Raw genomic sequence first — 27,365 nt, 5'->3', positions numbered from 1 at the left:
TTTTTCTCATGTTTATTTTCCACTGTTTGCATATTTTTTGTGTCACCCGAAGCTTCATGTAACATACATGTACAAAAAGTTATAATTTTACATCAAATTGGGATAAATACATTTTTTTAAACGTTAAAACCTTTAGACTAGCTGGAAATACATTTTTGTGCTGCCGTAAAAAAATCCAACATTGGAATTCAGGAGGCAGACAGAAAAGCATACAATTTACAAAAGTATGCGAGTTCATCCAAGCAAGTTCTTCCCGAATGCATTCGCTTGATCTGCGGCTCCTTTGGTTGCGGCATCAGCGGCGGCTTTGCCTTCGCTCAACTTGTCACAAACTGCTGGAGACAGAATCGATAAGATGAGTATGAGATTGTTGATTTACGCTCATAGATTACACGTTTGGGAACTTTCCAAAAGCTCCTGTTCAAAGCTGAGTCAAAGAGTACCTCCTTCAGCTCCCTTTTGTTGCTTCTTGCCTCCTCCGATCATCGATCCAACTTTCACTTTAGCCACCTCAGCTGATGTAACATTTACAAGTTAATGATCTTCTCTGTGTACAGTATTTGGTATATGTTTGCTTTAACACCACTAAACGTCACTGTAATGAGACCACCTATTGCTTTTTTTAAATAATTTAGTGGCTACGCAGCAATATCATAAAATACATTTTCCATAAATAGTTTAAATGACTTAAACAAGTATCTGAATAAACTCTCCTGCAAAGTATTATAGCATTTTGGCACAGTAGAATATAATACATAAATGCAACTTTGCAATACATTTCAATAGTTATGCTTAATGTAATCAGATGCATCTTTATTATTCACACAATTTATTTAGAAAGTAACCCTAAACTTTAATAATTATTCTTTATAAAAAGGTTATAAAATATTTCTCTTACCAGCTTGGTCGATGACCTTTTCAACCTTCCCTTCCATTCCCTTGGGGATGTTCATGATTAATGTTGTTGTGTGGTTTTGTCGAAAGAACTGTCAAATCTGTCAGATCTCTGCATATGCATCAGAGACTTTGCTTACTTATAGGCATCTGTTTTAACATTTCTGCACACACCCACAAACACCCCACGAGAAACACGCCCTCTTAACTCTTAATAGGATTCTTTAGCTTCATTTCTTTCATATCTGTCCCTGTTTATATCTCTTCTTAAACACATAAAAGCATTATTCATAGCTTAATGTGTTTCATTTCAAAAATCACTAAATAACATAAGCCGTTCGGCTTCGACATTTTTAACCCCCTCCAGCAGTGTAATATAGTAATGTAGTTAGGGCATGACGGAAACTTTGTAATGGGTCAAAACAAGTACCTCTGGAGTACAGGCAAAACAGGTTTTTGCTGTTGGAGAATTATTGCTGGTTTAAACAATACAGCCTTATGTGACTCCTAAAGAAGGAAGTGAAAGGATTCATGAGGCAAAACACTGCAGACAATTCTGGATGTTGGATCCAATCCATGTGAACGCCCAAAAACCACACCCATATGTGCACGTTGAACATTGCGTTTCAAAACTATGGATATTAATAGAGTTCCTCTTCCTGCTATCACAAATTTTCATTTCACTAGATTGAGGTCTGCTTGGATTTGTTCCAATTCACAGAATCCAACGTTGGCAGTGAGTTTTGGGATGTGGCTCGCAGTCAATGCACCCAATTTATTCCCAAGGGGCCTCATTTAAAAAACGCGCACAGATTTCCACAGCAACGTAATTCACATTTGCAGAAAAGTGCTAAGCACCACGTCAGGGTCTGAGCAGACATATACACTTTTGCTTGTCGGAGTGCTGCATGTTGTAACGCTGTTGTAATGCATGTTGTAAAGGGTTTGGATGTGATGTTTAAAGGTGCTCTTTTATGTCAATGATATTACAAGGCCGAGATCTGAAACTGTACAGCTGCACAAAATTTCACAATATTTTGCGATTTAGAGATTTCACATCTGAAAGAGAATTCTGTGAATCGCACGCATTTTGAAATGATAAAAAAATCTAATTAAGGACTGTATCTATTGAGCATTTTATAAATTAAGCATAGTAGGGCCACTCATGTTCTTCCACACCACGTTCAGTCGGACATTTTATCATGGATTTCACTTCACTGGAACACGATGCATGCCCAATTGTGTAATGAATATTATTCTAAGACAGTTGAATGGCTCTATGATTGATTTAGCAGCTGTTAATAGCCAAACCTGTTAAACAAAAAGGGTGTCCACATACTCTAATGTGTGTGTTTTAATGCTAAATGTGCACAGCTGACTAAGCACGATAGCAGTGATGTGACACGTAAAAATGTAAGGAATATTTAACAGACATGTTGTAGCCAGTTACTACGTGATTGATACTCACATGTACATGCTCTACGTACACATGAGTTTCACAGTTAATATCATTTAATGATGAATCAAAATGAAAGACAACATATTATGTGCAAAGATAACCATCCTGTTTAATATCTTGATGTTTGCAAGTACTTTTCTGGAATGGGTGTTGCCCCAACTGATGGTGATGTGCTTGAGGAGCAGTTTAAATGAACCTGTTTAGCTTGACATTTGTTTGATGTGCCTGAGTTTCAAAGTGACAAACCAGATGTACTAGGTCGTAAAATAGTATGTGACCTTTCTAGTGTTGTATCCATCATGTATACAAGGGCACAGTTTGTCAATGAATGCATTTCCAAATAACTGCGTTTGCACCCAGGAATGGTGGTCAAACAACATGGGAATTTTAGTAAACAATTCTAAATGTTTCATGACACACTCAGATGTTGACTTGACAAAGTCTGGTGCGAAAGCTATTGAGAAAGATATTTGGATTTTCTTCCAAATATCTTCCTTAGTGTTCAGCAAGACAAAGACATGTATACAGGTTTGGACCAACCCTGGTGAACCATCCCTTTAAAGTTTGGAATGTTTGCAACTTTAATGTTGTCGTAACATGTTTTATCTTGTTATTGTAATTTACCTGCACGTTGTAGCTGCTTTCTATGGGATGCTAGCAGCATAATGCTGAGCTTTTTTTACCGTTTTTGTTTGATATCAAACCTTCGATGCGTACGTAGCTTTAGTGCTACATTTTTAGTTGAAAATACCTTTCAAACAAACTTTAAACACACAATTTTGAAAGGTTCAGCGATGCTTAAAATCAAATTTGACACATCTGCGTACATTTCAACAAAACTCTTTATTTCACTTGTACAGTTTATAAAATCAGCTTGTCTGCTTTGATGCCAACTTAAAACATATGTGGGACATGTGTGTGTGTGTGTGTGTGTGTGTGTGAGTCAGTCAGAGAGAGAGCGAGAGAGAAAGAGAAAGAGAGAGAGAGAGGCTTTAGAGTGTTTGTGTGTGTGTGTGTGTGTGTGTGTGTGTGTGTTTGTGTGAATATAGGAGCGCTAATAAGGCAACATGCAGTCAGGGCTTTTGTGGCTTCAAAGAAAAAACAAACTACAATGTTTGATAGCTTTGTCCTAGTACCTACAACAGATACAAGCTTTGGGATGAATTTAAACACACTATTGAACGACGGACAAGGGTGGGGTTTTGATGGCCAAGATGATAAATGGGAGTGGCTAAAGACTTTCACGAAGATGATGACACTCGTCTTAAGCAAGGATCTACAATTCTTAGCATTTCCTCAATAAAACATAGCGTCAAAATCAGCACAGCACAGTGCTACAGAACGACAAACTCCATTGGCGCTATAGTATTGCTTGCATGACAAATGTATGGTTGCACACCGACGTCACATGCATTGCAACAAAATCAGGACAAAACATAGATGCGTGTGTTTGAGCATTTGATCTCTTTTCACTTTTTGGGCTCCCTCTTGTAGCACCTGGAGGGTCCCGTGACCCACTCAACAGATCAAACAGATCTCTAAATCTCACTAAAATCCCAATCCACTGCGACCAAATCTCAAGTGTGAAAAGACAAGCCAATGAAAAGAAGCAAATCTAGCACAGCTACATCGATACAGATAATCTTATTTTGTTGTATACAGTTTGCGCTCACATTTTGTGAATAAACATATTTATTCTTAGAATACTCTAACAAATCACACAGTAGGTCTATTGGTCAAGCACACAAGTAAATCTATTCCGTCACACATACAGAACTAAAGGAATGTAATGTATCTCTTAATGTACACACTTGTCGTCATTGTGTACATTGCAGCATTTTCAAGACGAAATAAATATAAACATGGCCATGATCTCACAGATCCAGACGCACATTGCTACATGCCCTGATGAAATGAGATGTATTGCTTTTCTTACATTACTGGTCATGCGGTTATCTTATTTTTTTATCAGCCATGCTCCTTAAAGACCATGTCAACCTCTGACATAAGCCTCTGAGCTTCACGTTTCCATATTTTGTGGAAGGGGTGAGAGTGTATGTTTGTTCAGTAGATGTGGCATGGGCCGGAGGAATGGGGGAATAACACATGGACAGCATGACGACACCACAGACGAACAGCTGGCCAAGAGGGGAAGCGTCACACATCTAAAGGCTAGGGGGCTCAGGGATAGTCTTTGTCGATTCTGGTTTTCCATACAGTCACAAAAAAATATCGTCACATCTGGGGTCGGAGACTTTGGAGCAGAAACTCAGAGGTGGGAGGTCAGAGGGAAGAGAGGGTAGGATTTCCAGCTTCACATCTCTGGACTAATAACCCTGTTAAAAAAAGACAACATATTCACATCAGAGTCATTATCTGTAACGTTTTGGAATCTTTATATTTCCATATTCATAACTGCATACGTCACTTACTGATATCATGTTGATATACCAGCAACTCAAAAATTGTATATGTACATAAATATGGCTTGTACTTGTAATAGTCGTACTGTAACATTTATGAGGCGTTTTCCCCTTTAAATGTGTACAGACGCTTTCTTCTTACCTCTCCACCGTCTCCTCCTTCCATGCCCCCATAGTCACCCTGTAAACCACAGACACAGTTAGATCCAGAATACTTCTGTCTTCTACTTTAGATATTCATATTTTCTCTCTATATTATCTCAATAGCATCCAATGCTTTGTCATGTGTTAAACATGTGCATAACAAATGCCATCCATTCGCACATGCACGAATGTAGCACAGCCACGGACCGCTCACACACTTCTGTTTACTGCAGTGAATGTCTCTGCAGAGGCCGAGAAGAGCAGCGATGGCCACAGAGCTCCTGTGGAAGGTGAGCGCTGATGGCAAGCACATCCTCTTCTGTCTGTTTTTTCTCTCTCTCCTACGCTGTTCTGCTGAGTCACTGGCAGCCACAAACACAGGTCTCATTCTTCTACTTTCTGTTATCACCCTTCCAGTTCATTAAAGCCATTTATAATGTCATTTATTTCCGTAGCTTGATATGTTTTAGGGTAAACCGTATGCAATGTAAAAACCAATGTTGGCTTAGACTTGATTTTAACCATCGGAATGAGTCGTGACAGGTGGCCATAAAGCAGTTGTGATGTAAGAAGTCATACAGAGGTGGATAAAATGATTGCATTTTAGAAAAATATCAGTCAGTTCTGGTACTTGATTCTGATTGGCTGAGCAGAGTTCTAAGCCGTTCTAAAATACCACGGTAACCCACTGCATCCTGGGGCTTTTTGCTTTAATACAAATCATTTTAGCTGGAATAACGTGTACAAGCAAATTGTGCCCAATAAGGCAGGGAACTTATCGCTGATGTCCTAGTTTTTGCCATTCGTTTTGGAGGTTTTGGAAGAACAGCAGCGATATGAAGTAAAGGCAGATTTTGATTTAGTTGACTTTAAAGAGTAACTTCTCTTTAGGACAATATCTGTGTTTAATCAAAGTTAATGATCTTAAAAAAGAGGTAGAAATCCTGCACAGTATGGTCATTTATGATTACTGTTGAAAAATCATGCATTGTTTCTTTGAGAGAAAAAACCCTGCGCCTAAACCATCACTCCTGCATGCACAACTGTTCAAACATACATAAGGGTTAGTATAAAGACGATTAAAAGGACCATAGTTTATTATAATGTTATTATATTAACAAAGAAGAAACAGAAATCGGGGAAATCATGCATGATTTACTGAGAAGCAGCAAGCTATATTGCTATCAATAGGTTTGTATTAAAGTGCAATAAAAACAGTTAGTATACATGTTAGTATACATGTCGACCTTAATGACAGATTTGATTCACAAGATGAATCAAGATGGTTTTTTTGTTGCCAGTAACTAAAGATCATTACAGGTCTGCCATTCAGTGTAATGGCACTTGTATCCCACTGGCTATTGGTAATCAATAACACTACAGACATTGATGTGATTTCAATGAATCAATGTAATCAATCTCATTTGAGACCAGCAGGACATTTAATGGAAGGCAGTTGTTAGATGGATGGTTGCATACATTCGTCCCATCCATGTGGACTGTCATACATCGGTCAGCTAAGGGAAAAGGTTAATGCTTCAAATGCAGCATGGACTCCATACCACCCAACCCCATTTAATAAGCACCTCATATAAAGCCTCATCCTGGCAACAGCACATTTGTGCACACACGGGAAAAACAGACAAAACATGTTAGACATCAAATACATCATTCATACAGAGCAAGCGTTATACACTTATAGATGAAACAGATACTACATATTTAAAGTGTTCCTAGGCTAGACTTAGATCCTCAAGCTAGGCTTAGGTTAGTTAAAGTCTCTATACTGTAGTTAAATAAAACGTATACTGTGTATACTGTATATGTGCTGTATAAATAGCATATACAAGTGAATTCTGTATGCTTGAAAAAATGTTTGTTTTATAGGGAAAAGAGTGACATCTACAGGCGGTGATGGATCACTCACCGGGTTGACCATGCCGGTGGATGCAGCCACATTCTCCAGTCCCTCTACTGTTTGCTGTCCCAGTTCATTAGTGCTGCCCACCGCTGTCTCGCCCACAATGTTCGCCTGGTCGGTGGTCTTCTGGGACACTGCAAGAGTCAATGTGACAGAGAGTGAGAAGAAATGACCTCATTATGCTTTTCAAATTTAGCTTTGATTTCTAGCAGTCGGTGGGAAATATTTTATATTTCTTACCTGTGTTTACACCTGACACCACCCCCTCCATTGTCTTGTTGCCTGAAAAACAACATTTTTAAACAATTCAACATTGTGAAACTGACAAACATGTCTATAACCCATCCTAATAAATGAGCAAGGATTTAAGGACCTAGACATATGACATAATGATTCATAATACTCAGACAATTAGGGTTCACGCATTCTTTTTTAATATCTGTATTGGTCTGGCTTTTGTTGAAACTAGTAACTTTGTATTAGCACCTATTGTATTATTGCTCCAGTATGACATATCGCTTATTGCTTCCCGAACTCTCTGTAAGTCGCTTTGTGACTAAACTGTAAGTCTGTAAGAGTCTGCTAAGTGACTAAATGTACGTAAATGTAAATATCTATGGTGAATTTGGCCCATGTGTGTGTAGATATGAAAAGCTCAATTAAAAAAAACAGATAACAGATCATTTAAAATAAATTAATGTTATTATCATGTTTTTATTGTGTTTCATTATGTTAGTTAGCTGTATTTTTGGAGCTATTATTACTTAATCAAAACAACCCAACTGCATTGATATTACTGGGAATGCACATAACATGATTGTTGAATTGGAGTTATCTGTTTTTGCAAATGAACTCTTCATATATACGTTTGTTGTGCAGTTATAATAAAAAGAAAGTTACATAGATGGGAAGAAAATATTTGTAACAAATTTAATTAAAAAAGTAAAAATATAAATTCATAAAAAATATATAAAAGCTAATTAAAATACTAAAACTACAAATCTATAATAACTCTGCTTCAAAGTATTTTACAGCTGACCTCTCTATCTCATTTCTGACACATGTGGGTCTCACTGTAATCTAACATTTAATAATTCAACTCCATTTCAATTCAATTTCTAGCCTGTGTATATAGATATGTGTATATATTTAGACTGTTTATTCTTTCTTCATAGCATCTTTCTTTGATAGAAATGTAAAACTGTGTACTCTGACAAAATACTTTGTTAAGCAAGCAACTGAAATGTATAGATATAGATCACTAATACTTGATCAAATAATGTAAGTTATAGAATATTGTGGAAAGGCTTCTGAAAAGAATTAAACATTTTCCTGTCTTCAACCCTTTTTAAAAATCTGAATTGTCAATGCTTTTCAAGCTTACCAAAAGTATGCATTTTAAAATACAGTGTTAACAGATAGCATTCTCCAGGTATTACAGACCACCCTCAAGGGTTCTGCGTAAATCTTAAATCTATAAATATGACAAAGTCATGTCCACAATTCTCCTGCAAGCTTTCTGCATAACCTACTGCTATAAATCAAAATGTATGTAATATGTAAATATATATATGTATCTATTCTTTAAAACCAAAATCTGTTTATTGCAGTGATCGGAGCACTGTGTGTGTAACATCATGCACTCTGTGTTGAAGACATCTGGACTGCGTCATATCTCCGTCCCGAATATAACGTTCCCAGCATGCCCCGACAAACACGTCACTTTAGACCAAAGGCCATTCATGGCACATTATTTCCAACAGTAGCTTTTTCACAGATCTTGCAAGAGGAGAAAATGTAATCTGCATTTGCAACAATCACTCTGAGAACGGTTTCACGCCCTAGTGCACATAATGCCTTATAAGCACTCTGCAGCCCACTGACATGACACACTACAAAGAGAGCAGGACTGTGACCTCAGAACAGATGCCCTTGATGGAGGAGGAGTTAAAAAGATTACATCACACCCCACTGCATTCTGGGCCGACTTCAGAGGATCTGAGAGTTGATTGGATAAGATAATTTGACCACTGAAGTGACGAAAATTACACTGGGGGAGATTGTACGAATTTTCTAGAACTTTCTGTTCTGGTGTAGGACCTCATATAATGTGTAGATCAGTTTAAAAAGCAACTACAGTGCTTTATACAGCCATGATCTCGTTGTTTGTAGTTTGTACTTCTTGCCTTTTACCATTTGCTCATTTCTAAGCATGTATGACATAACACGACATTGCATATCTCTCTCTCTCTCTCTCTGTGGTGCAGGGGGATGGTGAGGGTTAGTCATCAGATACGACTCGCAGCCGGGCAAAACCTGCTGCATCGGCACACGCATACTCGCACGCACGCGCTTGAAAACGGGGGTGCAGAGAGGGAGGGAGTAAATGCTGCAGTGCTCAGCTGATACCTCGATACGCTCCCCCAACTTTCTCTCTTTCACACATAAATAATACTACATAATGCATGCAAATAATAAATAAACTGGTGTGCATGCACAATGCTTTTTGATGCATTTAAAGCAATACTGATAATAGTTATTGTTTTAGGTAATAATAATTATTATAACTCGATAATGAGCATTCCAGGCACAATTTTCTTATGTGCTTGTGTTCACCGAGGACATACAATTCTCTGCTATTTAAAGCATTAGCATTAACACTAAACCTCATCCCAAACATCATCTGCACCTCTTTCTCTCTTCGGTTCACCACACCCAGGCTTTCTCTCCATGCACCATCTTTGCAGCATCTTTTTTAACCATCTGTGTAACCTACATACACAGCTGCATCCATCCACACTCTGAGGTTGCATTATAGTCTGATGTGAAATTTAGACACCCTCCTATCCCCCCCCACCCACACACAGACATACTAATGGGATGCAGCCTCATCCATCACATACGTATTAAATCCACAGGGAATAATAGCAGAGACCTTCACAGGACAAGATTATTATTACCATTGTCAGCGGTACATCATTTTATCCTGAAATCCCAGCACAGACCACATTTAGAGCCCCTCCTTCTTGCTTCCTACGAACGTCTGCACTTACCTACATACATGACCCCTTCCTTGGTCCTAAGAGCTGCTTCTTCAACGCCAGCTTTGGTCTTCTCTGCAGCGGCCACCACTCCTTCCTTGGCCATGGAGAATCCTTTCATGAAAACATCCATCCTGGATGCTGGGCTCGAAGATGATGCTCTGAAGATAGACGGGGCCTGGCTGGGTTTGCAGAGGATCAGATTGTTTATCGGTGTGCTGAAAGCTTCAGATGATACGAGAGGAAAACTGGTTCTCTGCTGGGACAGACGGATGCACACACACGCTTAATGGAGAGAGAGAGAGAAGTGAGCAGGCGCAGGAGAACGAGATGCAGAGACACAGAACCTGCTGGATGCTGCAGTGTATTTAAGTCGTTCTGCGGCTACAGCCAACCCCCCCGCACACACATTCTCTCACAGACACACACTGCCTCTCACCGCCACGTATAGGAGACTGATTACGTATTTATTACGCTGTAGGGCATTAAAACCAGATGCTCTTTACATTTACAATTATGACCTCTTTTGCATTGAGAATGTGTGTTTTCTACTAGAACCACTGTGCTGTGCCTTCATGGAATTTGAATATTGAGAGGGGCACAAGAGCACTTGTATTTCCGGCATAAAGATTATTTGGATTAAAGATACATTCTTTTTTTATGTTTATCACACAACCATTACTACAGTGAACTGTGTATTTTTAACACATGCAAGCAATTATACATCATATCAGTATACAGTAGGCTAGTGTTAATATAATTAGTATCAATGAAAAAAACATTGCACTACAAGAAAATAAATATAAAGCAAATAAAAAAGCTGAATAATTCCTTACTTCCATGCAAAAAATATTTATTGTCAACTGAATGTCACAGATCAGCAAGATTTCCGTAATGAAACGTGATTGGCTGATGATGGTAAATACCAACCCACCTGGTGGTTGATGATTGGTTGGAAGCAGCAGATGATAAGTGACAGAAGAAAAAGAACCGGCGAGGAGAGATGTTATCACTGATGAGATGAGACCGGGGTTTTGCATCACATGCTCATCTTTTTCTATGAGAGATTACACAATTTACAGGCTACATTAAAACATCCACCAGATGCACACATCAGCTGCAACAAACGCTTAACATTTAAAATATTTATTCATGCACAAACCAACCAATTTATCTGAAAAGCTGTACTGAATGAGGATTTGCCAGTTTATTCTCTAGAATATTTGTGGTACAGTAAAGTAGCATATCTAGAAATATTAATTTTCTAGTGCAAAACTGCATTTAAAAGATTACACCTCATCAGGATGTTTGGATTGAAGAGGTTCACAAAACCTAGATAATCTAGATATTTCACCCAAAAAAGAAATTTCTGCCATCATTTACCCTCTTGTCTTTTCAAACCTGTATAACTTTATTTCTTCTGCAGAACACAAAGAAGAAATTTTGAAGAACGTTGGTAACTGAACAACAGTGGTAACAGTGCGTTGGTTTTGCTCCTATACAATATAAGTGAATGGGTAGAAGCGAATACCAAGACCACAGTTTAGTGTTTTTTAGTTGCTGTTTTCCTATTTTCACATTAATTTGACTTTAATTGAATGCTTACACTCTTTAAAATAAAGGTGCTTCACTGTGCCGTAGAAACACCTTTTTGGTCCAAATGGAAATGCATCAAGGCTTAATTCTAATGGGAGTCTTTGTATTATTATTATACATTATTAGGCAAACTCTAGAGTCAGTGATGTCATACTCAAGTGCTTTTCTGCTCAAGGTCGACTTGGACAACAGACACCTTTAACAGCAGGAAGTCTGTGGTCAGAGGGCAGGAAGTCATGTTGTAAAGCGCAGACTCTGTGCGGGGCTCGGAGTGCCTGACCCAGAAGACCCTATATTTGTTGTCACAGCTGAATTATACACTGTGGAAGCAATGAAGCATAGACATAAAGCCAGAGACCCTGAAGACCACCATACCACAAGACAAAAATTCTGCTTTGACAAAAGCCACCTTTTCTTCACACTAGACCCTGCCTCAAACAGCCTAAATCAAAATCCGACCTCTTCGTAGGTGGGATCCATCGAGTCCCTGCTGAGAAAAAGCAGCTGATGGCTGTTCCGACAATGAAGTAGTTTGGGAAGCATAGTTTCTGGAACTGGGTCAGTACTAAGAATAAAGGCTCCTGTGTGTTATAAAAACGATTTATCACTGCAGGCAGTCATAGGATTGGAACTACGGCATGTATATTACAGGTTATGAAAGCCTGTTCTTGTTTTCGATCTAAACACTGTTTAAAACAAGAACATAGGAACTATAGGGACATATATCTGAAAAGGCTCAAATATCTGCAGATCTTTTCATATTTCCCCAGTTGCTTTTCAAAGCAAAATGACTTTGTCTATTTATGTAGCTAAACTGAATTCAGTTACCAAAGAGCACACTGACAATATTTATATCCCAAAGTCATCTTTTCCATATGCTGAATGTAAACAGGACCATTCCACTTGTTTCCTTGGAAACAGCAGCGTGTAAGCTTGTGTGGGTCTGCGTGTGTGCTGTCGGATTGTAAAGCGCCGCAATACATATAGATATATGATTTTAGCACACGGCAGATTTCCTCCAATTGTTGGAGGGTGTTGATACTGTCAGGGCAGAGGAGGGAGCGAGAGAGGGGGAGTGGGAAGTGAGAGGGTGGGGACAAAGGCATGTTAGTGAGGATACCGGCTGGTGTAGACAGAGAGAAAAGTTTCCAGAATTGCTCAGGGCTACTCTCAAACGTTCAGTACCTCTGGATTCTTCCCCAGGATGGCACAGACGTTGCCTTTGTTGGTGTTTGCAGTCCTGAATTCTCTGAGCTGTCATAGTGAGGTGAGGGCCAGGGACCCTGATGTGGAGGAAGAAGAGGCAGTGGTAGAAAGGGAACAGCAGATGCCCGGGGCCTTTGGAACTGATCACCTACCCACACACGATCATCGACATCACAGTACATCTGTCTCAATGGCTTCTGTTGGCGCGCCTCAGAACTCTGTGAACCCCTTAAGACAGACACTGAATCCTCCTGCATACAGAGGGTAAGTCTTTTGGAGGCACCTTGTTATTAATATTCACAATTTAAACTAAAGCTTTAGACTAAAATGCTGAAGCTTTCAAAGACATGGTAATTATACAGCCAAAAATATATTTAGGCCTTAATTTCTACATACACTATGGATATCTGGGTAATTGTAACATATATACGTTTTTGAATTGTTGCTAAAATACATGCAAAACATTGTATTGTGCTGTTTGAAAATGAAACATTGCATCTTTGTTTGTTATTTTGACCAGTGTGTCTTTTTTTCATTTTCTGCACAGAAACAGTATAACCATCTGAATAATAAGCAAAAAGACAAATTTGTGTTGTACAAATCAGCCAATAAGCCATCCAACTTATAAAACAATTTAATAATTATGAATGTTGCAAAATATGATATTAAATATATTTTAAACTTTAAAATCCAATAATGTTTTCAATGATAGTGACCTAAATTCCTGAAATGACTCTTAAGGCTAATTCACATTAATCTGATAACAGCAACACACTCGGTTTGGGTTTGTTGCCATTGGTTTTTCAGCCGCTGACAATGATACCTTTTGCCAGATTGTGGCATAAATATATTCATTAATAAATAGTGAACTGAGGTTTATTGGACTGTGCATCTTCTCTCAACATACTTCATTAGAAACCACATTAAATGCTTTGAAAACATGCTTCTATTTACTACCCAATAAAGCTCATTTTAAAACAATACAAAAAATGTGTCTACAATAACTACATTTACTACATTTTCTTATAAACACAAGAAAAATAATTTCAGTCAGAAGTTCTCAAACCTTCACCCTTTCATTCTATGTCCATGGTTGAACTGACACACACAGTAAAAGCTATTGAACAAACTCTTCATTTGCTCCTTCAGACTGTCACGATCGTGGTAGTGGAAGAACCCAATTGCAAGGCAGCGGAGATGAAGGGGTTAACAGATATACTTTAATATAAACAAGAACAAAAACACCCTCGATGGGAAAACACTAACTAAACACGATACAAAACCTGAAGCCAAATACTTCCCACAAGGGGGGCAAAAATAAACAACCAAAAAAACCAAACAAGGACCTTGACACTATACATACATACATGCGCTTGTCAGACTAATACAGGGAGGCAACATGGACAGCATACAAGTGCAACGAACAAGCACAAGACAATAGACATGAGGGCATCTTATAGGAAAACTAACAAAGGAGATAACAATGGGCAGGTGTGGGTAATGAGACACAGGAGGAAAGCTATACTAGGAACGAGAGGGGCGGGGCCAAATGACGAGACAGGAGAGAACGCATATTATGTCCTGATTGACAATAATATGTTTCTCTGCACATAAAACACGTGGGTCTGTCATGATTCTGCCCCTAGACCAGAAAATCAAGACAAGAGCAGGCAGAATCTTGACACAGACTCATTAGTATCAAGTTAAATACACCTACTCTGACTAAGGTCTATTTCACACTAATGATTTTGCCAGAGGGAATTACAGTAATCCTAGTCCACAATAAAAATAAAAGTTAGGGCTCGAGTGACCTTTACTTATACTTGAAATCTGCCATGTTTAAGGCGTGGGGGGGGGGGTATGGGATGCGGGTGCGAGGATGCAGCTGTATAGCTGTCCATATCTGCAGTCTGTCAGTCTTGCAAGGGCCTTGTAGTCTGAACCTGAGCAAAAGATGAGCTAAAGACGGTGTCCGGTGAAGACAGGAGCAGTTCTAATCAAAAGTGTTCAGGTGTTTAAAGAAAAATAAAAGGATTTAAAATGAGATAAAAGAGGAGCAGAGATGAAAGAAAGGTGGACTGATGAAGGATGTTCACATGTGGGTATGGAGGCAGATTAATGATAAAGCCTTAAAGCAACAGACAGGGTTTGTCTTTAGTCATGATTCACTGTGACCGAAGCGGTAGCTGAATGGGGGCTGATGTTTTTCTGGACAATGGAATATGGTTCAAGGTGACAGACAGAGGAAACCGGACCGCCCACTTCAGTCAATTTCTTTATGCAGTGGATGATGAAAGAAAGGTCATCGGAAAAAGATGACTGATTAATGCTTGTGTAAATTCAGTTCAGAGGAATCAACTGTGCTAACAAAACAAATCCCATTTGTCTACAGAAATGCATTTTCTGTCACACAGCTCTTATGTAATCTTTATAATGAGAGCAGCACTCTGTTCTCTGTTTTCCTGTACAGGTTATGCATTATCAGCAATTACAGTATTCATCAGTGTTATGAAACAAGTGCATTTAAATGCTTTTACAGACTATACACATGCTGTCATGGAGCAAAATGAATAAAACAGAACGATTCACTCATGGCTGAGGTGTCTTGGTATTAATTGTGTAATTGTAGATGGTTTAAATCAAATTATTACACAGCTCTTTTGAATACTTTATTCTGATTGGTCGACGTGTCACTCATCTGGGTACTGCCAGTCATCTTGAGCTGAACCACTTCTGTATGTTCAATGTTCAATTCGGTCTCATCTGTCATGTTTAAAGTAGTTTGAAATGAGCCAGTAAAATACTTAAAAAAAATTTGTGTCCAACTATTTAGTATTTATATGGAATCTAACTATGTAAGAAGGGGGAAAGCCAAGCCTGTGTAGTCTCACACCGGGGTCCTGAACACTGTCAAGATTAATTTTGGATAACTCGTAAATGCAAGAATTATTATCAGACTCATTAATCCAACACGACCGATTCAGAAAAAAAAAATTATATTAATATTTAGATACTGTATATTGGCCAATATATCGGTTATTGGCATCCGATGTTTAAGAATTCTCGGTTATCATTATCTGTCAAAATTTACATAACGGTGCATGCCTAATAACAATTAGAACATGTGTTTAAATGTAGGACTGAAAGCAACTAACCATGTCTCTGAAATTATGAAAAAATCTTCAAATAAATAAAGAGTTTGTTTCCAAAATGAGATGTTTTTAACATTTTTCCAAAAACATGCTTTTTATTATGTTATCATGTTTCATTGTGTCAGTTTTTATGGCTGAAATCAAAACAAACCAACTGCAGTTTGATTTGAATTGGAATTCATAATAAAAAAACATGATTTTTGAAAAATTATCTCATTTTGATCTAATTATCAAATTTTGGAACCAAACTCTTCAAATGTTGTGGACTAGCTATGATCATCAATGTGGCTTTATGATATTCCCTCATACACAACATAAATACATACACAAACATGTTGACATTAAGCCTCTTTCTTTTGGCCATGATTGCAAATTATGCCTGGAAAACGTGGATCTAAATCTGCAATTGCGATCGCTGTAAACACCAAACCTCAGCGTTTTCTTCAAGGTTTTAATCTATCATTCCAAACCTCCTCTCTCTCTCTCTAGAAACTGGTGTTCATATGTAAATCAACGTGTGGTCACTACGGCTGTACTGTGTGGCACTGAGACCCAGACAGTAAAATCACTAAACCACTGTCCCGATGGAGCTCCGGACTGCCAAATCATCATGTGAGTCAATGCATTGATTAATTCATCCTCAAATCCGACACATTGCACAAATATGCTGAGCATTCTGAATGTGATGCTAATGCTGATGATTATGATGATCAGGTATAAGTTGTCCTCACGGCCTATGTACAAGCAGAAGCAGACTACACTCTCTTCAGTGCACTGGCAGTGCTGCCCGGGTTATAGAGGACACAACTGCCTGGAAAGAGGTACCACACCTTGCTCATGTAGAATTTTATTACAGTTCTTGACTTATTTATGAAAATAGAAAGTGTTCCTGTATCTCATATGGTTGCTTACAATGTCAAGATCATGGCTTTGATTCTCAACGAATATTTAGCTTGAAAGCATCCGTGCGATCAGCCCACTTTTTTGTGTTTTGAGACTGGCTTCCACTTTTAATTTATCTTTCCCAGACAAATCTCCAGAGGATGAGGACAATGTCTCAAAGTTCAGGCAGGACCAGTCGGAAAGCCAAAATTCTGGAAAATCTACAGTTAACGACGACAACGACTCAGGCAAGTTCGTTGTTATAGTATGGACAAGCCTGGCTTCACCTTTAACCTTTCATACCCACAACCTTCTGCATGTTTGCTTCTTTAAAATGACCCTTTTTGCTTCTAACAAAAAGAGGAAATAAGCAGTAGACTTCTGGCTCAGCGAGTGTCCTTCAACAGGAAAGAGAGAGTCAGCTGGCATTTAGGATAGCTGGAGATGCAGTGCCTTATGCCAGTGAGCACAATCATGAAGAATAACATCTTAAAAGCCGTGTTTCCCACATATCCTAAATAACCACGAGGGTAGTACTTTTATGGCTGGCAAAACAATCGAAAGTTTTTCCCAGAATATTAAAAAAGACCATCCCTGGTACACCCCCCCAGGTTTCCGGTCTAGATTTGGTTCATGAGAACATCCTTTCCCCGCATTTGGTAAATCTAATTTATTATCCTGTAATGTATATCTAGCACACCCGAAATGTTTCAATCCTAAAATTGTACAAATGTAAGCAACACTCAAAAAACGATCCGTTGTAAGCTAACCAGTGCTAGGTCCTTTCCACTTAAAATGCTGGGTTGTTGGGTCAAATATCAACATTTCCTGGGTACATTTAGTTTGTACCTTTTTGAATCCAAAACCCAGCATTTTTAGAGTGAATCCTTTAAAGTCTAATATGAATTATGTGTTATGTTTCTATCATTAACCCTTTCCCCGCCATTAATAAAAATGTTCAGTGATTATAGTCTTTGCTTTTTCCTTTTTGTAAAAAGGATTTAGTTTGTATCATGTATTCTGCGTATTTGTGTATATTTTGTGCATTTTTACATCGAGCATATACAGACAGTTTTAATCATCATCATAATTTTGATCTGTGTGAAATTTGTAAACAAACAATAAAAATAAAACAAAAATAAAACAGTTTTTTACGGCTATAGACAGACAGTCTGATATATTATAAGTTCATAATTCATCAAATAAAATACTAGTGCTGACTGGCAACTTTTTAAAAAGGAGTTAAAGGAGTCATATGATATATATAATATGATATATTATCGTTTATTGATGTAATTCAATGTGTATACATGATTTAAAGTTCAAAAACACAGTATTTTCCACATAACGTGCAAGTTTGTATCTCCTCTTTGTTCCGCCTCTCTGAAACGCGCAGATTTTTTACAAAGGTCATCGCTCTGAAAAGCGAGGTGTGCTATGAGTGGCCAGTTAACCAGTACGAAGTGATTGGTCGAATACTGCAAGCGTGTGACGTTAATGTAACGCCTTTTACCATATTTTACCATATTTAGGTTTCATAGCAATTGTACTGACAGGTACGCCCACCTTACTTGCGTTTACATTTGGGCGGTCTTAGTCAAGTCTCAACACGAACTGACCTAGATTTGTGGGGGTGTGATTACACAAGGCGTTTCTTGCAGGTCTGGGGGGGCATTCTGCTTCTAGATAGAATGCATCTTTTGATCTGATACTTACAATTTAGCAATTTTACGTGTCTAATACATGAATGCGCAACTTATAACACACAAAAGACACGTATTCGCGCCATATAAAAAAAGAGTTCATAATAAGAGTCAGAAAGTAACTATTTTAATTTATAATATATACTTATTTCTACATATAATTATTTTGTTATATTAATTGCTAATAATACTTACTTTGTATATTTTAAAGCAATATTTATCATTATATTATTATATTTAAGATTTTTGTTAATTATTATGAGTGCTATTACATTAGATCTAGATTGTTTAGATCAGCTAAGATCTTTAAAGGGATAGTTTACCCTCCAAAAATTGGGTCTTCTTTTTATTCACCCTTTTTTGTTCTTTTTAAGTTGACTACCATTATTATTATTTTCTACTGTGGTAATCAATGATGCCCAAGACGTCAGTTGCTGACATTTTTCTATATCTTTCTTTGTCTTACATTTATACAGGTTTGCAACAACTAGAGAGGGAGTAATTCATGACAGAATTTTCATTTCTGGGTGAACTATCCCTTTAAAGCAACCCCTCTAAACTGAGCACATGAGTGGGCTCCATATTTGTTCTCAGACTAACATTGTATTATTAACTTTTCTCCCACTGTAAACAAACTTATTTTAGGCGGTCAAATACCGATTGACCAACTAGAGGACATAGACTGGGATGACAAGCTTCAAGAGGAGCATCCAATTCGTGATCCTTCACTTCCTATTCACCCTCATCAGAGCCCTGTTGGTAAGAACGAGAATCAACACCCTTCAGCAACAGCGAACAGTCGAGCACACAGGGGAAACATTTAGATTGATACGTTATAATGAGCCTACTGTGAAATAGTCCATTTTAACCACCCTCAAGTGAACACAACCACTACAACAATAACATCTTCCTCTGGAGGATATCCTTTCGTTCTTATATACAAACTCCAACGGTGATGTAATCATCCAAAGATGTGGACTGACGGAAGCAGACAAAGAAAGAAGGCCGAAATGTCATTGAATCTCTCCATGAGTCACACAAAGTCTAATCGCAAATGAGATTTTAGTTTCTCCTGCAGTCTGACATTTGAAGCGGCTCATTCAAGGAAATTATATCTATCCAATGAGCTCATTTAGTTCAAATGCAATTACAGCTTATGAAGGGAACGTCCATCAAAATAATGCATTTGTTTTCGTGGTCTGTCACATTTAAGCGTGTTAGTGAGTGAAATGTGTTGGAAGCCTGCAGAGATGAGTTTCTTTCTAATGAAAGCACTAGAAGAGCTCAGACTGGGCTGTCAGAGTAAATCACAATCCCTAGAGATTCTCTGCTGGCAGGCAGACTATCTGCGATTTCAAGCTATTTTTTGACTCAATATGCTGACACGGAAATGTGCATAACCTTAAATTAACCAACTGCGCAGAGCAAACAAATAAAAAATGGTTTTCTTTTACTTATTTTGTATTTTTGCTTGTTATGATTTGATATTTGGATGTATGTAAACATGCTTACAACTTTAAAGAGGCCTGTTATCGATATTGCAGGTACAAAAGAAGGGATCCCTCCCTCTCAACCTCTCCCAATACTCGATTCATCTATTCTCCTGTCAATGCATCAGTTGATGTCAATTATGATGATTCAACTTCAGCCAGTGCTGGAAAGCTTCAATCAAACACTGCAGCATCTGTCCGGCGAGGTGGACGCGCTGTCTCGGGACATGCAGGAGTTGCGGCTGGAACAGTTTGGGGATGCATCCGGACGGACCGGAGCACACAGTGGAGATATTGAGGAGAAATTAGAGTACAGGCATATGCAGATCAGTGAGATGATAACTCAACTAGACACACAGAAAGACCAGATGGAGAAAGCATTTCAGACTCAACAAGAAGTTCTGCAGCACAACCTAACAAAACTGAAGGAGGATATGGAGCATCAGATCAGTCAGAGCATAGATGCACAGGTCATAAAATATTGTTAACACAATCCACATATCAGAGATACACAATGGGTTTCATTCAGTTGTGCATGCATTTGTTCTTAAGCTAATATATCCTGGATAGGGACAACTACTGTGGCCAAAAAATTGATGATGACTAAACGATTGTGAAATTGATAAAAAAGTTCTTTCCTTAAGCTTCTGTCAGTTATTCTGTCATGTTTTTATATAATCGGTATTGTGTTAATTTTGCACATATAAAATAATATCGAAATAATCCATTTACTTAAGAAGCACAATGGACTCAAACTCTCTCTCTTTGCCTCTCTCATACTGAGTGCCATCCATTGGCCTAAAAAAGAGAAAACACAAAATCAATAAAATGAAAGATGAATTTGACTGACAGAATTATTAATTTTTATTCTAATAGATATCGCAATAATAATTTTATCGGGAATTTGGCCACAATAATCACATAGTAAGAATATGACCAAATCATGTAGTGAAAATGAATCCCGCCAAAAAGAGAAATCGTGAATTATTTGGCCACATTAATTAATGAGGTGAAAAACAGATATCATGACAGCCCTTATGTGTTTTACCACAGTATCAATATCACAATTATTATCAATACCAGTATATTGCAACACCCTTACAACTTCATGGATTTACAAAAACTGTTCACACACACAGATTTGTTAATATTAAGAAATTCAAGTGATTCTGAATGAGCTTATTTAGCAAAATACACGCACCAACCATCTCCGTATAAGGTCTCTCTGCACATATTCTCCCAAACTCTTAACTAACATTAAAGATGTACTTACTGATGAATTATGTATAAATGTTCACAAGATTAGTGAATGAGACCAATAACGAAGATGTATATAAACGATTTTAGTGTTTATGTGTCCAGGTGAATCTCCAATCTCTCAGCGTGTTGGTTGAAGAAGTAAGACTTGGACAGAAGAGGCTGGAAGGGACACTGCAGAGAGAGTCGGTCAAACCAGCGCAGGAGTCAAGAGTGTGGGAGGCCATCACTCGACTGGATGAGAGGGCACAAAATAACTCTGCACAGCTCAACTGCTTGCGTAACACCTCAGAGGACACTGCTAGTGCTCTCCAAACCCTGCAAGAGAATCTGCTGAATCTGGATCAGAAAGTAGAAGAGGTCAAAAAGGATTCGGAGACCCATTTTGCAGAAACCGGTTTGGAGGTAGAAGCAGTTCGGGTGCCTCACAGCATTAGCGAGCTTACGGCTAATGTAAGTGCACACGAAGGCCAGCTGAGAGAAATGGAGCTTGAACTAAACAACATCTATCATCAACTACAGAGAAATGACTCGCCGATTACAGCGCAAGCCTGTAGCTGTGCGTCCATCGATGACTCTCTGGTGAGGCTTGAAATGGAGGTGGCGAACGTGACACGATTAGCAAAAAAGAACCGACTTATGTTTGAAGATGCAGAGATGGAGAGGAGTCAAGCTCGCTGGATGATAGAAGTGGAAGATCTTCATCAGGGCCTGTTGAATATGAAAGAATCGCTGGCCTTCGAACAAGGCAGAAGCAGAATTGTAAACACCAATATATCCCAGCTAAAGGTTTCACTTGTAGACAGCCAGATGGAGATACGCAGCCTGAAAGAGAAGGACGACGCAAAGTCGACAGAAATTCAAGGACTGACGGCCACCTTTTCTTCGCTCCTAAGTGATGCTGTACGCCACTCCGAGGTCCTGGAGGTGCTACTAGGAGAGGAGGTCTTGGAATTCACCACATGGTCTCACATCCAACAGAAAGAGCTCAGTATACCTAATCTTTTACAGAAAATACACTCCATGCAACAAAAAATTGAGAACCATGATAGGAGTCTAGCCTCCCTTCGGAAAAAGCGTCCAGAGGAAGGTGAGATGCATAGTGATGACCCTGTGGCCTATACGGATTGGACCAGCACAAAGAATCAGGTTGGCTACCTGACACCGGACCCGTCCACCGGAGAGGATGAAGATGACGATTATTCAGTCAGTGACTTCTGGAGTCTGGGAAAGGAGGTGGAGGAATTAGCAGGCCGAATAAACCTGCTGGAGGAGCGTTGTGGCAACTGTACTGTGACCCCTGGTGGCACTGTTGTTGAACTGCAGGTGGATATAGCATCACTACGTCAAACCCTGGAGGATCATTTGGGGATGTTTGAAAAATTGTTCAGTCATACAGAAGAACTAACCAGCTCTGGTAGAACCCTGAATCTGGATGATGTTTGGAAGCTGGTTAGGAGGAAAGAAAGGAACAACAGAAGACAAAACCCCAACCAGGAAAAGACAGAGAGAGGAATTGTAAACTCTTCCAGCCGAGGCAAAAGATACAGTAAAACAGGTAATTGAGATACATATTTGATTGATGTGGTCCTGTAGCTCAACTGGTTGTGTTAGCAACACAAGGCCATGGGGACGAACAACGGGGAACACACATACTGATAAAAAATGTATAGATTGAATGCACTCAACGATGTTTTAGATCAGTGTCTACCAAATGCATAAATGTAGAACGTCATATTAGTACTGAAATACCTGCATTAAAGGGAATGAATCCTAACCAAACAGACCTCACCCCCCAATGACTCCCATAGCATTTATTTTCCCTACTATGTTAGTAAATTGGACCCGGGATCTGTTTGGCTACTGACATTCTTCCAAACATCTTCCTTTGTGCTCAGCAGAATGCACACAGGTTTGGATCAACCTGGGGGTAAGTAAACGATGACAGAATTGTCATTTTGGGGTGAACTGTCCCTTTAAGTTGCAGATGCAACAACACTGCCCCTCCACGGACACAACTATAGCTACACCGTGACAAAGCGATTGTGGTCGATCTGTGAAAACCCAGCTAGACATTTGTGATTTGTTTTGACATAAAATCATCTTAAATTCTGTAAAGTACATCCTGAGAAAATATACCCGTATGAACCTATTTAATATTGATAGAGTGAAGTGTAAGGTCAAATTATTGCTTGAAATCATACGACGTAATATTAGGTTTTAAGATTAAAGACTTGAGCCTGGTTTCCGCGGTCACGTTTCCTTCTTGACTGAATATATTGTAAACATTTTTCATTTATCTTCTTAGATTACGTTTCATTACCGCACTCCCCTGTGGTGTTTGTCTCACACCTGGACCCCAGAACGACGCCGAGCGGGGAGCTCACGTCCACTAACACGGCTGTGAACCACGGTGGCGCTTTAGATCCTACATCACGGCTGTTTTGCGTCCCTCAGACTGGACTTTATCTCGTTCTGGTGACATTAGACTTTCAGAGGGGTCATTCGTTGGCTGTGCTGAAGCGCAGTGGCGTTCCAGTGGCCTCCCTCGCACAGGAACGTGGGGGATCGGTGAGTCGAAGCATCCTGCTGGAGCTTCGACAAGGGGAGAGGGTTACGGTACAACTGATGCGCGGATCATTACGGGAAACGCAGGCTGGAGATAACACGCTGTCCGGACTGTTGCTCTATATTACGGAGCACAAGGACGCGCTGTGAGATCCAGACTGAGATAAAGGGTGAAAGTTACGTCATCGTGAACATTTGATGGTGCAAATACATTTTTCTATTATTAAAGATATCAAAATACTTTTGTATTAGATGATAGGCTATAATATGTTTTGTACGGAGATAAACGTTTCAGGAATGTGTGGAAGAGCTGTAAATATACAATATCTGAACATTAAAGGGACAGTTCACCCCAAAATGAAAACATCCATCTTTTACTCACCTTCCAATCCTGTATGACTTCCACTGCAGGTCATTGAGAAAATCATCATTTGTGTTCTGCGGTCATACGGGTTTTATATAACACAAAGATGAACAAATTACAGAATGTTTGCTTTTGGGTGAACTATCCTTTTAAAATGCCAAAACTTTCAGATTTATGCGGCGTTTACAACATGGAATCTCAAATGATTAATTGTATCCTGAGGACATTTCAGTAAAAACACATTCAAAGCAAACGTCAATCACGAGAAAAACAACAGGATTGTGTATCTAAAATAAGGTCATTTACTTAAAAAATTGATACATTGGACAAATTCTGTGTATAGAACAGCTTTCCTTGGTAAGGCACCTCTCCAAAAACCAGATGTTGTGCACAACACAAAATAAAAGGTTCATATTATTCAGATCATAATACAGTTTTTCTTTTATACAAAAACATCATTTAAGAATGAATCTAAACTGTTAACATATTAATTTAAAACAAGTCATCAAATGTAACTGGCATGGTTGTAATGGACAGACTAGACATGAGCTACAGCTCATAAAGTGAGAAAATACAATCACATGCAATTGGGATGAAGAGCTCTCTCTGTCTTTGATGCATGGAGCCAAAACAATAACATACAAACATTTATTTATGAGAGATAATAGTACACACACAAAAACACAGTAGCGGACGTCTTGAATCTTCATTATTTATGTTTCCTAGACTAGACGCATTTATAACTAGCTATTAACTTGATTTTTCAATTGGAGGAACCTGTTTTTGCAGTTAAAACTGCATGTCTCAACAATGCCAATAATGCATTTTCAACTGCATTTAACTTGTAACTTAAACTAAGCTTCGTAAAAATGCTTTGAAAGTAGTTTCATGTAAATTCATGATGAAGTAAAGGTACCTGCTCCGAGCTTTCAGTAAATCTCAGATATAGAGTCTGGGTGTAGCCTACATATTAGAGGAACAAAGGTAGTCATGAGAAATATTTCCCACCTGCGCTGATAGGACGTCAATAACTCAATAAAGTCATAAATATATTGTTACCAACATTTGCAAGGTTGAGCTGCTCTGTAAAAACATTGTGAATGTCAGATGCATGTTATTAGTCCTCCATGTACTGTACGTTTTCTTACCGCAATAATTCATACTATGTCACATGATGTGAATAAATAGAACATGCGTTTGCATTTATCTATTACATAAGACATTTATGACATTCTAAAAGAGTCACATGATTCCCAGCATTACACGATTAAAGAAAAACTGGTTGACTTTTGAATAAAATAAAACAAAAGTTATGTGGCATGAGACCTGTAGGCATCCATCTGCACCGACACACCTGCAAGAAACCAGATCAGATCTGCCATTCAGAATGATCAGTCACCATCCGTTAGCTAAACGGATCTTTTATAGTTGCATTGTCTGCATTCTGTGACAGGTGGGATTTTACTCTTCATGCCAGCGCTGTTATAATCACTCCTGGGCAGAACTTCCTGTTCCAGAACAGTGAACATACTGTACCTGCTCAACTAAAGACAAACCTTATTGCTAGCATCCAATTTTGTATTCGAACATATGGTGGACTGATCTTCACAAAGCAGATTGAAGAATAATTGTTGGGAAAGATAATTCAATTAATTAATGGGACATTTTTGTTTTATATGTATACATGTAATAATATGGGAAATACAGGACTTCTGCAATGCCATCTTTCCAGGGCGTACCCTGCCTGATCCAAGACGCTGAGATAGGCTTCAGCCCTCCCGTGATCCTGAAGAGGACAAGCCGGTTCGGTGATCGGATGGATGCAATCTCTCAAAGTTTTGTCTGCAGCATTGCACATGGTCCAAATACAGAGTGCCAGTTTTGCAACGCTAGCTAGCATATGACTGGGGTGTGATAAGAAAAAAAAAATCACCCAAATATGTCCACCTCCCAGTAAAACACAGGGTGGTCAGACCTCAGACTTCTCCCAAATGCTCCTGAAACGTGGCTCCGCTACCTCTCTCCAATGGCAAACACTGCCATCATGTCCTATATCTCACATACAGACGTATCCTTTAAAAACGGCTTTCATGGAAAGCACCATATGCTCATAGTTTCTCTCCCAATACATAAAAGAATGCCTGATGAACAGAAGGATGCTATTGGTGGAAAGAGGGTTGATGCAATGATTCCTCGGAAAGCAGGACAGGTGACGAAGTCCTTTCTTCTTTGTGGATGCGTTATGGCACGTAGCGTCCAGCAGAGTGTGCTAAAGGACACTAAGAGCATAACAAAATGAGAAATCACAGTCAGGCAGGGAGGTAAATGTTCTGCTCAGCAGTGTGCGTGCGTCTCCCTTGGTCGGTTTAGGAACTGAGATTGGAGGGAGAACAGATCATATTTTGATATCCTGTGATTCAACCATCTTGGCAAGCGTTTTCTTGACTCGAAGAGCTGTGAGGCGAGATGCTGGATTGTGGGCCCAGCACTCAGACATGAGTTTAAGCATGGCCCGTGAACACTGTGTGGACAAAGGAAAGAGATTGATGTTTCTAGGATACATTTCACACATTATTATCAACTATTAAATGCACTTATTCAAAGAGGTTTTAGTTAGAGACTTCATGAAATTAAGAAACTGAAGAATGACGGGTGTCCAATAAAATTAGAATAATAAACTAGCAAAAGCAAAAAATCTCTTTCCAATAAAACAATATATTAACAGAGGAAAAAAGCTCTTCAGAAACCGTAACCAAAATGCAAACCGTTACCTCATCAGTGTTCCAGCGATTTGACACCACTGGTCGCAAGCCTTTCACGCACACCACCTCCTTCATGTCTTCATAGGACGGTTCTGAAGGTACCATGTCCCAATATGGTATCTGATAGTCCTCAACAATACCTGCACACACACCAAAAATGCCAGTATTAAAACAAGCACATCTTAAATTTACATAAAAATTCAGACACGTTTTAAAAGCATAAACGCAGTAACTCCCACACATACCTCCTGTCACGCATCGGCGGGCAATCTCCCAAACAACCAGGCCGTAACTGTAAATATCGGCCATTAGGTACGCATGGAACTGGTTCTTGTTAAGGGTCTGATCCAGGACCTCTGGTGCCATGTATCGCCTTGTACCCATCCTTGTACTCAGAGGAATGTCTACTTCATTGGTTTCACTACAAAAACAAATTATATTTTTAACAATTTTAACAAGCAATTGCATAATCTTTAAAGCTTTAAAAAGATACAAGATAAATT

At 38.8% G+C, this 27,365-nt stretch overlaps 3 protein-coding genes across 5 annotated transcripts in view; 1 reads left to right on the top strand and 2 right to left on the bottom strand.

Moving 5' to 3' along the window:
- Positions 1–3,178: 3,178 nt before the first annotated feature.
- On the bottom strand, positions 3,179–10,289 carry sncgb (synuclein, gamma b (breast cancer-specific protein 1)). Of its 2 annotated transcripts, XM_079477079.1 has the most exons (6): positions 9,895–10,283; positions 7,082–7,123; positions 6,848–6,975; positions 6,507–6,524; positions 4,919–4,957; positions 3,179–4,689 (listed from the first exon to the last, which is right to left on the bottom strand). In XM_079477079.1, the coding sequence occupies exons 1-6, from the start codon at positions 10,013–10,015 to the stop codon at positions 4,681–4,683; spliced, it is 357 nt and encodes a 118-aa protein (XP_079333205.1). In that variant the 5' UTR covers positions 10,016–10,283; the 3' UTR covers positions 3,179–4,680. The 2 variants fall into 2 exon arrangements, with proteins under 2 accessions (XP_079333205.1, XP_079333206.1); XM_079477080.1 differs by lacking the exon at positions 6,507–6,524 and having other exon boundaries at positions 9,895–10,289.
- Positions 10,290–12,618: 2,329 nt separating this feature from the next.
- Positions 12,619–25,312, top strand: mmrn2b (multimerin 2b). Its single transcript, XM_079477076.1, has 8 exons — positions 12,619–12,948; positions 16,326–16,448; positions 16,551–16,657; positions 16,865–16,966; positions 19,067–19,180; positions 19,966–20,381; positions 21,274–22,726; positions 23,477–25,312. Exons 1-8 carry the CDS (start codon positions 12,683–12,685, stop codon positions 23,884–23,886), a joined length of 2,991 nt encoding a protein of 996 aa, XP_079333202.1. The 5' UTR covers positions 12,619–12,682; the 3' UTR covers positions 23,887–25,312.
- The window catches only part of bmpr1ab (bone morphogenetic protein receptor, type IAb), a 26,542-nt gene continuing 23,557 nt past the window's right edge, over positions 24,381–27,365 (bottom strand). The window contains exons 11-13 of one of the 2 annotated variants that reach the window (XM_079477078.1): positions 27,108–27,283; positions 26,872–27,002; positions 24,381–26,621 (exon numbers count right to left, since the gene is read on the bottom strand). In XM_079477078.1, the coding sequence (XP_079333204.1) occupies positions 26,496–26,621; positions 26,872–27,002; positions 27,108–27,283 (433 nt within the window). In that variant the 3' untranslated portion in view covers positions 24,381–26,495. Of the gene's footprint in view, positions 26,622–26,871; positions 27,284–27,365 lie in introns of both variants that reach the window. The other variant, XM_079477077.1, reaches the window with a different exon arrangement.

Source organism: Barbatula barbatula, assembly GCF_947034865.1.
Source record: "Barbatula barbatula genome assembly, chromosome: 16".
In the NCBI taxonomy this organism is placed as follows: Eukaryota; Metazoa; Chordata; class Actinopteri; order Cypriniformes; family Nemacheilidae; genus Barbatula; species Barbatula barbatula.
The sequence above is the reverse complement of the archived record's forward strand: the minus strand, read 5'-3'. Positions and strand labels throughout refer to the sequence as shown.